Source organism: Melospiza georgiana, chromosome 1 (genome assembly GCF_028018845.1).
Source record: "Melospiza georgiana isolate bMelGeo1 chromosome 1, bMelGeo1.pri, whole genome shotgun sequence".
In the NCBI taxonomy this organism is placed as follows: Eukaryota; Metazoa; Chordata; class Aves; order Passeriformes; family Passerellidae; genus Melospiza; species Melospiza georgiana.
In genome coordinates, this window is record NC_080430.1 from 67,791,948 (window position 1) to 67,805,771 (window position 13,824).

Here is a 13,824-nt window from a genome sequence, read left to right on the forward strand (position 1 = left end):
AAGGGAAGCACTTTAGCGCTTGTCTCCTTTGTATGGAGGAAACAGTCTGACCTCCAAATCCTCCTCCTCTAGGGATCAGTAAAAACAATCCTTAATATTAAGAAAAGCTGGGTATCTTGAAGGTTTGATTTGGGGTCTCTTTGCCTTGTCTTCCAAACTGAATGATATCTTTTCTCAGACTTGTGACACCTGCTTCAAAGGCTTAAATGAGCCACTCTGGCTCCTTGCATCAGCACAACCAGCTGGTCAGCAAGCTGTGTATTTTGGTAGTCATAAGGACATTGAGAGGTTTTGCTGCAAGTTCTTGCTGTATGCAAGCCTTCTCCCTTCCCACAGCAGGAGCTAGAGAAGAAAACTCTGTCCTCTGGACACCATTCCAAGCAGGACCAGCAGCAGTTTCTGTGCCATCCCTTTCTGCACATGTCTGCTTGCTTCCCTTGTGCAAACGTGCTTGGCTGCCGTGCAGGTTTTGCAGGCAGGGCTCAGGAGCTGCTGTCAGGCAGGAATTGTCTAGCCTGGAGCAGCAGTAAATCAACAGCAGGCATGTTATTAAGCTGTGCTGAGGTAACCCATCTCCTAAGCCAGCAAGGCAGAGCGAGTCAAAAAGGAGTCCTGAGGCAGGTAATTACAGTGATTAATTGATTCTGGCCAAACTGGTTGCTGACAACAGAGCTGTATTGGCTCCCTCTATCAAATGAAAATAGCACCTTCTAGAACTAACCCTACCAATGACAGAGATAAGGAGCCTTAAAATTAGCCTTGGTTAGCCCCAGGCTTTTGCAGCTCTGCTGCAAGTTCAGTCACAAAACCCCAAAGCGTGGAGAGCATCTGAGGGGTGTAAAGAGGTGGAAGCTGTGTCTTAGAATTTATTCCCTCTTTCTGTACTCTGCCTTGGAACTTACTGTCTTTTGCTGCAGCCAGCAAAGAGAAAGAACCTTCAGACAAATCTGACATTCAGGAAACCTGGTTTTTATCCTTGTCACAGAATTCTGCATGGTCTTGAGTGGTTCTTTTGCATCTCATCTGCAAAATATGTGGGTTAATTATGAGGGAACTCATTCTGTACAGATTGCTTTGAGAACATCCTTTGGGAAAGGTGCCAACAGAGCACAAAGATTCTTTTGCATATGATTAATCATTAGTGATTAATCATTAGTTCACACCTAAGCTGTGAAGTAGGGAAAGCTACACATGAAAAAAAAAGTCACTGCCATAATTTAAGCACTCATTTTCTGGTTCAGTGTTTCTCCTCGCTGATCTGTTGTGCTGTCCCTGCCATCCTGAAAGTAGCATTGGCCAAAAAAATTAAGGGAATTATTTCCTTGTTGGAAAACAGCTTTCTGTAGGAACCAGTAGCTGTCAGGAGAATTGTTGGTCAAGGAAACTCTGCACAAAACAGAGTGAGGCTGATGTTTGTCCAGAGAAGAGACCGGACTGTGGGAGTTACCAGCCCTGAACTACAGCTCCCACAAGGCACAGACCAAATCAGGCAAATAGAGATTAATGCCAGCAGCTTGCAACAAATCACCTTTTTTGTTTGTTGGTCTGTTTGGACTGGAACACTTCAGTTCAGGAAACACTCAGATTTATCCACCTTTTAAAAGTGGATAGAGCGGAATAGGGAAGGAACTCATCTTCATCCCCCGCCTATTTCCAAGTATAAACATGTCCTTGACAAATCAAGGGTTTCACACCCCACCATCCTACTTTATCAAGAGGTCACTGCCTTCAGCAGGAGGTTTGGGTAAACCATGGCTATGGGAACGGACCTTGTTCCCTGGGTTTTATTTATGTTAAGAGTCATGCTGGTTCAAAGCACGAGAAAGTAGAAACACCACCCCACAAGCAGCACCACCCTGACAATTCTGGCACAGACTTCAGTAGCAGGAGCCAGTTAGCCACATTGTGACATTTTTCCTTCCAATTACACAAGTACTGTCCTAGCTGGGAAGAAACAAATGGCTCCTTATAATGTTAGGTCCAGAAATAAGCCTGCCTTTACATTACTGTCTTCTTTTCCTTGCCTATTTTTACATTTATGAAATAAGAAGATAAAGACATTAAGCACAGTAAAGAGTTGTGTGACAGATTATTTTCTTATCAGAAAGAATGAGATCATATCTAGTGTTTTGCAGTTTGTTGGTAAAATGTATTTACATTCCAAGATAACGTCCCCATTTACCCTCAGGCTGAAATACCACAGTTTCCTGTGATGGGGTTTCCATAAATGGCCCGAACAGTGATCATATAGTCATTCTTCTCTTCTGCTTTCACATTACAAACTCTGCTTTGGGGAATTGTATCCCTCATAACAAAATACTGCTTCTGTGTTGAAGTGCTGAACACACAGGAAGTTTGCTGAGTGCAGCAGCAATGGTAACACATACCTCAACACTCAGAGCTTGCTTTCACAAAATGTGCTCTAAAGGATGAAAATACCTCAAGTTAAATGCAAGCTCAGTGGTTAAAACAGCTCACAGCTGTTTTCTTAGGCTCGGGAGTTTCCTTGTAACTTTCCATGTGACGTTAACAGGAGAACAACCATTTTACTGATAAAAAGTCAGTGCATTAATCCCTCATCCACAAGGCAGAGTAAGCAGTAGTTAGTCACTGATGTGATTTGTAGAGAAGTATTTCAAGAAAAAGACTGCATTTTATTAGGCTGAGCAAATATATGAGCTCAGCATTACTCCCTGTTCCTCCCTGAGCACAGGGCTCTTTTTCATCAGTTCTATTTGTAGACCAGAGGCGTGCATTTTTCCCCTGGAGTATCAGAAAAAAAAGCCAGTCCTGCAGTCTCATCCAATAACTGAGGGCTCCAGGGGCACAAATCTGTCTCCCCAAGAGCAGGATCAAACCTTTGCTAAAAATAGTAAAACAATAACAATAGTAATAATAAAAGAAAAATGCAAGCTTATGGGCTCTTTCTTGGTGGTTAAAAACCTAACTGAGCATTTGGTTATGTCTGAAACAAAACACCAAATTCAGGTAATCTAAATTGCCCTCTAAGTACTAAAAACTAAGCACAGCAGCAGAGCATTTTAGAAAAAAAAATCCACATGAGTGGAAAACTGATTATTCAGAAAGTGAATCTCATCATAAGGAGGAAGTGTGGTTTCTGGAGATAGGAAATGGGTAGATGAAGACAGGTTGCTGGCCATCAGAAAATACAGTTCTAGTGAAATCCAAAGTCTTGGCAGGCATTCTATGATTTTTTAGATGTTTTGATTTGAGGGATGACTAATTAGCATCAGAATATCATCATTCCATATGTTTGCATGAAGCATTTCAGTTTTTCTTTTTTATGTAGCAGTGGCAGTATTGCATCTTTTTTTTTTTCTAACATGTATCTAAATTAATCTTTCTCCCCAAACAGATTGTTAAAATGGGTGCAAAGTGAAATTAAGGTAGCTAAGTTCCTAGGAGACAGGAACCTTCCATAAACCGGTCTATCCCTAATCCTTAAAAGACAGTAATATATTCCCATTGGGTCTTACCATCACAGCTTTTAAATATACACAGACAGTCATGACTGAGGTCTGGCAAAAAAACAATTAAGGATGGAGTTTATATCTGTTTAAAAGGTGTCTTTGCCTTCCATAAACTTGCCAAAGCAAGCTGTGCTAATCTAAACACCACTTACTAGAAGCACTTGTCTGTACAGCTGCCCTGAGACACCCATGTAGAAATGGAGCCAATACAGCTTGTGAGCCAGAGAGCCTCTACAAATGAAATAAAATCAAATCAAGCTTCTTCCTCATGGAAGGTTTTATTTGCCTCTCTCTCGCAGAGCAGTGTAGTTCCCAACTTAAATGATTTAGGGGCACTTCCATTGTTTCTGCCCAAGTGTACCTCTGAGAGCACTCTTGTGGAATTGAAACTCTGGCAATGCTTTGTCCCAGCCATTTTTTTGCCCACTGGGAAATGCCGATTCACAAAAACTGAAATTGATGACAGGGAAGGATCTGTTCTGAGAAATGTCTTAAAGGAAGGGAAATGAGAGGTCATGGAAATACCCTGTTACAACAATTCCCAAATGAAGCTTTCTCCCTAATCTAGAAATTCAATGTAGGAGGAAAGAAATAACAGAAAAAAGATGAAGCACCTCAAAAGAATTAAAATTATTTGTATGAACTGAACCAAACTGGTTTTTGATTGTGAGCCTTTAGGATTTCATGTCATTCACAGCAAGACACAATCTGCCCTATCTGTCTTAACACCTCATCCTTTTTCTTTCTTTCCTCTCCTCTGCCAAACTTGCCCTAAACTTGGGCTTCTGTCTTTGAAAAGAGACAGTCATACTATTATGAGCACAGAAAACAAGCTCTGGTTTGCAGTTGGTTCTTCATGTGACAACCTTTTTAAAGTGGGGAGACTAGACAGACTGGGATGGCCAAAGCAAGATATTATTTTTTTTTTTTATCATGGACAAGAGACCCAAATGCTGAGGTGCTGAGTTTTGCCACATACTTTTCTTTTATCAAAACTGTAGCTCAGACTTAATCACAGTTTTTTCAGAGAATGCTTTAGCAGTCATGCATATTTGTCCACCAAAGATTATCACACAATAATTGGGGGAGATTCTTTCTCTGTAAGACCCATCCATAGACATTATTTCAGAGTTCATGCCTGTTCTATCACCAGTCCTGTGACACATCAGCTTTTTAGCTCTGTTGACCAGTGCATGCAAAAATGATGATGTCTCTATCTGCCTAAATATGAGTAATTGTCATGGAGATGACATGACACTGGTAAAACTCTTATCAAGAATGTTGGACAACTATCCTCTTCACACTCTTCTTTAAATGCTGATAATTTAATAGTGATGGTATGATTTGCTCATCTCACTTGTTCTCTTCCTCTCCTCTCAAAAATAGAGACATTCTCAGAAGTGTTAGTTTGACTGTCTTCAATTACATTTTGTGAGCAAGAATGACTCTTACCAGAATCTTGGAAATACCCCTTCCCAGTCAGCCTTGCAGTTCAAGGCCAGCCTGTTCCACTGAAGCAAGCAGAAATGTGCTCATAACACAACTGGCAGCAAGCCCCAGAGCTGATGTGAGAGTGAGTGGGATCATGTCACGAAAACATCATAAAATAAAGAAAAAAAATTCCCAGTAAAATCTTGCCAGTGACAAAGCTGTTGAGATTTTTTTTGTGTGTTTTTGTACAGCTCATTTAGTAAGATCTGGAGATACAGACCTTTTTATCTTCATTTAGTTTGCAATCATGAACATCAGTGAGAAAAAATTCAACACTCTCATCTAAAGCTACAGCTAATGCAAGTTCAGCACTATTCCACCACACTTCATAGAGCCCTGTCATTTTATAATAATCAGAGCTTAGAACATTTGTGTAACTCTACAGATTTATTTTTTTAAAAAGTAGTTTGGAAAGACTATAAACCTGCACTTCAGCTTTAGGAAAAAAATGAAACTTAAAAATATTGTAATGACCCTGCTTTTGTGTACTGATTAATGGAGGAAGTCATACCAGAAGTTAAAAGTTCAGGATTAGGCTAGTTGCAAAGCAGTTGGTTATACCCTTTTCACCAGCAGTGAGGGTTTAAATCCAGGCCAGTTTGTGATGTCACATTTTTTATCTTAAATTTGTTTCACAACTTGTCCTCTATATCTTCAAGACTCACAACCCAAAACTTGTGTAAGTCTTGTTGAAATAATGCATCCTCAAAATTGTAACACCCATTTTCCTTACATGCTGTTCTGACAATACCACAGGGGTAGTTTTTAAGACTGGACATCTACTGGTGAGGCACTTCATAGGCACATTTGAAAGTTTCTGATTAAATGCCTGAGCCTGAAGAGCTAAGCATTTTTAACGCACCACAAATAAGTGACATCTGGACCCGCTTTAGGTTTTGAGAGCATTTACAGCAGAATCTTCATAGGTGTAGGTCTTGGACAGCAAATGGAGAAAATAAGCAGGTTTTTTAAAGATAAAAGTAGCATCAAGAAATGAACCAGCTCTGTACTGGGTAGTATTTGTCATGTGTCTGTCCTTTTCTTCACACATCTGAGTATTCTAAGAAATCTCAGTGGTGAACGCCCCCTCAGAAGCAGGCAGAGGTGTCACAACACTCCTTGGTGCTGCGGTCCTTCTTGCTGTGTGTTACAGCTGATAACCTGCTCAGCCCAGAAAATCTATACAGCCATTTCTGTCCATTTCCTCTTGCCTGGCAGAGACATTTGGGCCTTAGCACTAGAAACAACTCATAGTCCAATGCATCAGAAAAAATGCATCTACAGACTTCCTCTCCTCCATCCTCTTCCAGCTTGTGAGACTTGATCAAAGCTCTCCAACAGCTCAGTCTTGGCAGAAAATACTATGCCAGAACATTTTATAGTGGTCCAATGTTCATGCATTATTTCGATTTAAATAAAGTGCTATGAGTTCATAATCTTAAGACCTTACAAACCCAAGCATTGATAAGAGTATCCTTAGCACATGTGAAACCTTTACTCGTTGGCAGCAGAGAAATACACTGTCATTGTGTACAGCAAATAACTAAGTAAAAACATGTTTGCTTGGTTTTTTCAGAGCAGGCAACAGAAAGTGATATGGTAGGTATTACTGTCAGGAAATTTATTATCAGTCACTGGAAATCCTGATGCAGCTTGCAGAATACATGAGTGGAAACACTGTGTGCTTTCTGTAAAAATTACAGTTTTAGCCAGCTAGCCAGGTTCTTTCAAATACCTAAATTACCTGTGTGCTTTTCAGCCCAACCTTCCTGCAGTTCAGCTTAGCCACTGAAACATCCTCAAGAGGAAAAAAATTGCAAAACATTTAAAGAGACACACATGGCTTCCTAAGTACATGCGGCAGAACATAAAGAAGGGCTAAGAAGTGGTTCACTGCCTGATCTGACATAATTCAATGGCCACTGTCCCTGCCTTGCAAAAGGCTAGGACTTCAAGAGAATAGGGAGTTCTTTTCCTCTTAATTCTCTCTGATATTTCCCTATATTCTCTTTGTCTGTTTTATGCTTGTTCCAAGCCTAAGAGAGCCCAGGTGGCTGTTACATACCCACTTAAGGGGCTCAGCAACAGAATTTCAACAATTTGAGCTTCATGTTAAATCTGAAGAAATAATTTACAACAGTAAACAGACATGACTTTTTTTTTTTTCATTTCCTTACACTTTGATTCATTTTTCCCACACCCATGCTTTATGCCAGCCCCCTTTTATGCACCACCACTGGGGCAGAACTCTTCCCAGGGTAAGCAATGGATGGCAGCAGCTCATCAGCTGCTGAGCCCTGCCCGAGGGGTGAAGAGGAGAGCATCGTGGGGGGAAATACGTTTTAATGCAGATTTTTGTTCCAATTTAAAATATATGCCACTTCTTTCCCATCTTCAAAAAGCACTATTTATTTAAAAGCAGTCAGCGGGCATCAGTGGGCTCTTGGGGTTGAGAGGCCATACTGGGAAATACCAAGCTGTCCTTTTTAGCTCCCCTCAGGCTGGGCTGGGTGGGTCAAGGTGCTGCAGAGGTGCAGTGTACCTCTGATCAGTTTTACCACCTGTAAAACTCACTGGTTTCCCATCATTCTGCGTATCAGGAACTGCAGTTCATGAGAACAGGCCAAATTCTGCCCTCATGGTGCTGCTATAAATTCAGAGTAATTTTGTTTGCTTCAGTAGGTTTATTTGCTCTTTGTCCTTGTGAAACAATGTAAACTACAGTGTTGTGTATCTGCTGTAAGCACGAGAATGAGAATGGTCTTCTTGTTGCCGCAGTTAGGAATGTTCTCTGTTGCAGCCCAACATGCCTTTTAATTCTGGAAGAAATAGAATGTTGGTTTTTCCCCCCCCTATATTTAGGAAAGCGGGATTTAATGAACCACAGAGCTGGATATTTTGTAAAGTACATGCACATTCAGCTCTTTTTTCTTGGTTAGGGACATGCCATTGGCATGGAAAAGGCCCAAGTAATTGCTTTTGGAAGAGCGTGGTCTTCAGAAAGAACAGAACAAACTTTCTGCTCAGTTGTCTTTGTTTTGCAGTACTGAAAGTTTGAAGGCTCATTACACGTTTCAGCAGAGCCAAAGCTGGTCCCTGTTAGCTGCTCTGCACGGATTAAGTGGTTAACAATGTTTTGAGAATGTTGTTGGGCTAGATAGTTTGTGGGAACACCATCTGTTTCCTTTAACACGTAAACAAGGAAAATTGCTGGTTTGAAATGCAGGATTATTTTTTTATACTTGGGTGACCACAGGCATTCTTGAAAGAGAAGAGGTAAAAGGGAAAATAATCCTTATGAGGTATGAAGTGCAATGACATTTGTTAGAAAATGAATTTGTAAGTGTCAGATGGAGCAGCTATCCCTGTTCTAGAAGTGGCTAATGTGGAACGTTTCCCTTGCAGTCACCTCCTTCCTTCTGAATTCATCTTCAAAAGTAAGCTACCATCAAAAATAAAACCATAAAAATTGTTCAGCAATGCATTGGAAGGGCTGAGCATCCCATTCAGAAGCAGCAAGTTAATTTAATATATTTATGGGTAAATATCCAAAATGAAAATTACTTCTGACTGGATTTGTTATCTTCCATACTTCATCTGCCCAGCTACACCTCTCTTCCTCAGACAGAAAAAGCAGCACAACCCCATGTCCTGATGACCCATATGAGGTCATGAGAGTAAGAACAAATGCCCCACATTTTTCCTGTGTCAAGTAGTGGGGGCATTCTTTTAATTAGTTACAGAATGTTTACTCAAGAAAAGCTTTGGTGATGAGCTTCTTCTGTTCTGAATTGACCAGGAATAAGCAGTCCAGCTTAAGGAAAAGCATTGGAATGAAAGAGGGGTGGAGGTACAACAGGAAATATTCTTGTACTCAGTACAGACCAGATTATCATCTGCAGGAGAATTTGCTGTGAAATTGCTCATAACATGTTGTTACTGGATAGTGATCCTCCACACAGGAAAATATACCCAAGTCACTGGGAGAAAAAAGCTGTCTTTCATGTTATCAGCAAACCTTCGTTGTTGCTGGTTGTCTTAAAATCATATTTTCTGCCTTTCATATGACTTGTTTGAAAGCCTAAAGAGGAGCTGACATAAAAGCATCTCATGCATTTCTATTTGGAAAATAAGTGCCACCATAAGCAGAGTGCACTGCTAACCACAGCCCTGCAGACACCTCAGGTCCTCTGTCCACAGTCGCACTTGCAGGCAGACTTTAGTCAAGAATACCCAGAATCGAGGATTTTGCACTTTAACCTCTCACTTTCTTTGACAGCAGTTAGGCACACCCAGAGTGCATTTTTGTTTCAACCAAATTAAGAGTGACACTGCTTGACCACTGCTTCAGGTCTGGGAAAGAGCAAATGATATAAAAAGTCCTGCAGTGCTGAGTGAAACTGGTTTCCTTTGTGTAGTCCATCTAGCTTTAGTGTAACTTTTTAGGGTTGTATCAGCACAGTAAATAAAAGCAGCACCCTTGTAGTACTGTAAATCTTTCATATGGCATCTGGTATGTCAGGATTTTTTGAAAAGTGGGAAAGGCCTCTAAAGATGGGCTACCAGAGTAACTGCAGCTGCATAAAACTCCTGTGTGCAGAGTGAGGAGAATTTCTCAGCAAGTACTGAGCATGAGCAAGCCTCTCTTCCATGCACGTTCCAGGCTCCATGGTGCAAAGATATCATCTGTTTTGTGACCAGGGATTCTTGTTACAAAAGCAAAATACCATGTTTAGCCATGAGAAGAACAAGTGATTTTACTTGTGTGTGCTTAGGGACATGGCTTAGTGGGACTTGGCAGTGCTAGGTTTATGGTTGGACTCACTGATCCTAAAGGTCTTTTCCAGCCTTCTGTGATTCTGTGCCTTATTGCCTGTGCTGCTTGGATCAACTCCCTTTTCTATATTAGAGGGCTGTGACTTTGTTCATGGAGATCAATTCTCTGAGCAAGAAGAGTGGTGGTGTCTTTTATCAAAGAATCACAGAATGAACTAGATTGGAAAAGACTTTGAGATCATTAAGTCCAACCTGTGACCTAATACCTCCTCATCAACTAAACCATGACACTGAGTGCCGCATCCTCTCTTTTTTTAAAAATGTCCAGGCACAGTGACTCCACCTCCTCCTTGGGCAGACCAGTGCCCAATCACTCTTTCAGTGAAGAATTTTTTTCTAACATCTAATCTAAACTTCCCCTGGCACAGCTTGTGTCCTCTTGTTCTGTCAGTCATTTCCTGGGAGAAGAGATCAGCCCCGAGCTGCCTACAACCACCTTTCAGGAGCTGTAGAGAGTGGTAAGGTCTCCTCTGAGCCTCCTTTTATCCTGAAGCAGTTCAGTCATTCAGTTTCTGGAGTAGAACAAAACTGAACAAGTGGGTATAAAAATTTCACACTGAGCAACCAATATCTGTCTTTTTGGAGCCTGACACATCCCGAGTCCTGCATTGTCCATGTAGGCAGCGAGCAGCAGGTGAAGCAGAGCCAAATGCAGCCGTGCATCATTCCTCCTGCTTCCAGCGCTGCGTGGGGCCTCTGGCTGCCTGCCATGAACACCCTGTTGTTTCTTTTCTCTGGGATGGTCAAGCACTTTCCCAGCATATTAGCAAGCAGCCTAATGCTACTGTGTTCATAGCAGCAGAAGGGCTGGTGGAGATGGGCTACACAGGAAACAACCCTTTGTTTTTACTGTACATTGTCAGTTCTCCCAGAGGATCACTTTAACACACTGAATGACTCATTGAAGCAACTCCATGGTTGTAATTTTGGAGCCCTTGGAAGGAACCTTTAAGTAAACATGACTTAAAACCAAATCCTTCTGTTCTTGACTTGTGTAGAAAGCATTTGACTGGTAGTACACAGCTGGAGGGAAAAAAGGATTCAAAATGTACATGGCAAACTATTCTAGTCTGGTCACTAACTCTCACTGGCAGAAAAAGCATGAAGAGGTGATGTTGATACAAGTTAGAATTTTCTCTGGCAAACAGAATAATCCCAGGACTACATGAGAGTGGCCTGGGAGGGATACTGTCTGGAGTGGCCCATTATGGGAAGCTTCCAGTAACTTCAGAAAGAACTTCCTTTAAAGTTTAGCCCATAGATACCTTTAACAATGCAGTACGTGACGCTGTGGGACAGCAACGGCCTGTCATAAATGCAATATTTTTAGATTCTTTTTTTAAAAAACTCCTGTGTGTGTAAGCCCTATTAGCCCCATGCCCAATTGAGCAGTTCTCTCATCTACAGCACTCTGGAGACTATCACTTCCAGTTCCTGTGTCTGATGGCAGTTCAAGGAGAAGCACTTGCAAAAGCCATGGTCTTCCCCCACCTGCCAGGTGTGACTGTTCCTCCTTCCCCCAAGGCCCACAGAGTCAGGGCAGGGCTGGTGCTGCTTTAGGATGCTCACTGAATCAGACCTGTCCTGGTGCTGGCAGGGCACCCACCCGAGGGGGAATCCAGTGGTTGTTTCATGGGACAGGGACAGAGACTGCACAGCCAAATCTGGGCAGCAAGTGAAAGGAGGGAAAGCCTGTGTATTAACATATCAGAGAAGAGGTAGGGGGTCAGCGTGAGGGACTTGCCCTGAAGACCTCAGTCAAGAAGAGCTCACTGTGAAATCTGGCCAGGATGTGAGGATTCCTTTGAGCAAACACTGCCACGGGATCCTTACTGAGCATTTGGGTAGAAATGCTGTTGGTATGCCTCGCATACATTTCTGAGGAGAGTTAGGTAGCTCTGGTATAAAATTTTCCCCAGCCGAGTACAAAGCCACATCTTATGTGGCCTATGTAATTTATCATGTTGTGCCTTTGAGTTACAGTGTTTATATTTTTTTCTTAGAGCTAAATAGCACCAGCAGAGGTTCAGATGCCAGCATTGCCACTACAAACCCAGTTCTCTTTTGGGGTTAGGTAACATTTATTTTATACCACACTGTACTGAAATTCTGCTGTGCAGCTGCTGTCCAAGACTTAAGGCATTTATTTTTCACCAGATTTTATTTGCAGTCATTATGGTAGTTAATGGTTTACAAAATGTCAGAAAATGTAAATTCTAAGCTTTCTTGTTTTTCAGAGGCTGTTATTGCATTATATACTTCAAGAATGGCTTGACATTTCCCATCTCTTAGCCACTAACATGAAAAAACCAAGCAGAGACAGCAAAATTGAATGTCCTGCTTTGGAAAGTTTAAGCATGGCATTTTTACGTAAAGAACTTCCAAAGCCTCAACTCACACTCAGTTCTCCAGGATGTTGTGCTATGGAGCACAGTAACACATGGAGTCCTGCTGGAGTAGCTGGGAAATACCTCTACAAGCAAAGGTGTAGGTTCCCAGAGACTAAACACAGTATTTTAAGCCTCTGAGAAGGAGTGGGGACACGCACACCTCGTGGGATCAGCCCTGATCTCAGCGAGTGGGTGGTGCAGCCATCACCTTGTGCAGTCTGTGCTAATGGGAGGTCAGTGGGAAGAAAGGACAGAGCTCTCAGACCTGCCCAGAATCTGTGCTTGGCAAGTAGAAGACAGTGTAGAGCACTAGCAAACAGTCATGTCAGGGCTGGTCTGGAAAGAAAAAATGGTGCATTTGTAGCTACTGAGACTCGTTTAAAGTGTTCAGCTCTCAGAAGGGCATGCAGACTGTTACTAACATTGCCAATGATGCATGAATGTTAACAGGATAGGATTGTTACAGAGAGAACATCCTCAGAGACTTAACATTTCCTCTTTTTGCTTTACCCACAGGTAATAACACCAGTCAGGTCAGGACAAGGTTATGTTTATGAATTCCCTTCTAAGCACCAGAAGGATGCCTACGATATCCCCCCCATTCGCCCTCTCCAAGGGGTAAGTACCAATAAAAGTGCCAACAGGGTTGACAGAGCACAAAAGGTGAGGAATTTCTACCAGACTTTTATAAGCAAGGCAAGTTCTCTCATTTCAGAGAGAAAATATGTTTTAATTAGATGCTGTGGCTTATTCACAGATCACAGACGTATTTCAAAGTTTTATTTGATGTTGACTAAGATTTGGCAGCACACCAAACGCAAAAGTCCCATTTGTTCTCTCTGTTTTGATCAAAGAGTATATCTAAACAGAATAAACTTGCTGCCTGGGAACATTTTTTTCCCCTGTACTTTGTTGAGGCATAGTTGACAGTAATTCACTCAGTAAGGGTAAAATTATCACCCAGATGAACAGCTGCTATGCAGGGAGTTGTTTTCACCACCTATTGGCTGCACCATGTCACTGGGCTTGAACTATAGCATTGTTTGGGAGAGCACCCTTAGCAGTGAGTGCCCAGGACCACAGGCTTGTAGAGTGGATGCTGGCAGGACCTGGAACTCAACCCCCCTGAATGGAAGGGCGTGATCAGTTCTGGTTACATGTTCACCCCAAGAGGTGTCTGCAATAGACTGACCCTGATTTACCTCTCGGGAGGGAAGTCAGCCTTGACTTCATCTCTCCAGCCTGCTGTCCACACCATTGCCCAGAGGAGACCTGGCAAAGTGCATTTCCTCCTAACTGTCCAAAATTCTAGGCAAATCCAAGATGTTCTCTCATATAAAAAAAACCTGAAGAGCTCTGGTCATGTTCAAACTTTCTGAAAGGAAACACAGAAAATATGAAAACCCATCTAATAGCAGAGCTTTCCCTGAGGTGACTTGTTTCTGCAATCCATTTATTCTTTCTTCAGATATATGACATTCCCCCCACATCGGTTAAGGGGCCTGCACTTCCAGTTCCCATGGGAGAAGCAAAAGGAGTGTATGACATACCACCTGCCAAGGGGGTAAGCATTACTCTGTTTCCACAAGATCCTGTATTTTCATGTCTGGCCAAAG

At 42.0% G+C, this 13,824-nt stretch overlaps 1 protein-coding gene across 1 annotated transcript in view; it reads left to right on the plus strand.

Annotated features, from left to right (window-relative positions):
* The window catches only part of NEDD9 (neural precursor cell expressed, developmentally down-regulated 9), a 37,151-nt gene that overhangs the window by 17,867 nt on the left and 5,460 nt on the right, over positions 1–13,824 (plus strand). Inside the window, exons 3-4 of the mRNA XM_058023739.1 lie at positions 12,725–12,826; positions 13,677–13,772. Of these exons, the coding sequence (XP_057879722.1) occupies positions 12,725–12,826; positions 13,677–13,772 (198 nt within the window). The remainder of the gene's footprint in view (positions 1–12,724; positions 12,827–13,676; positions 13,773–13,824) is intronic.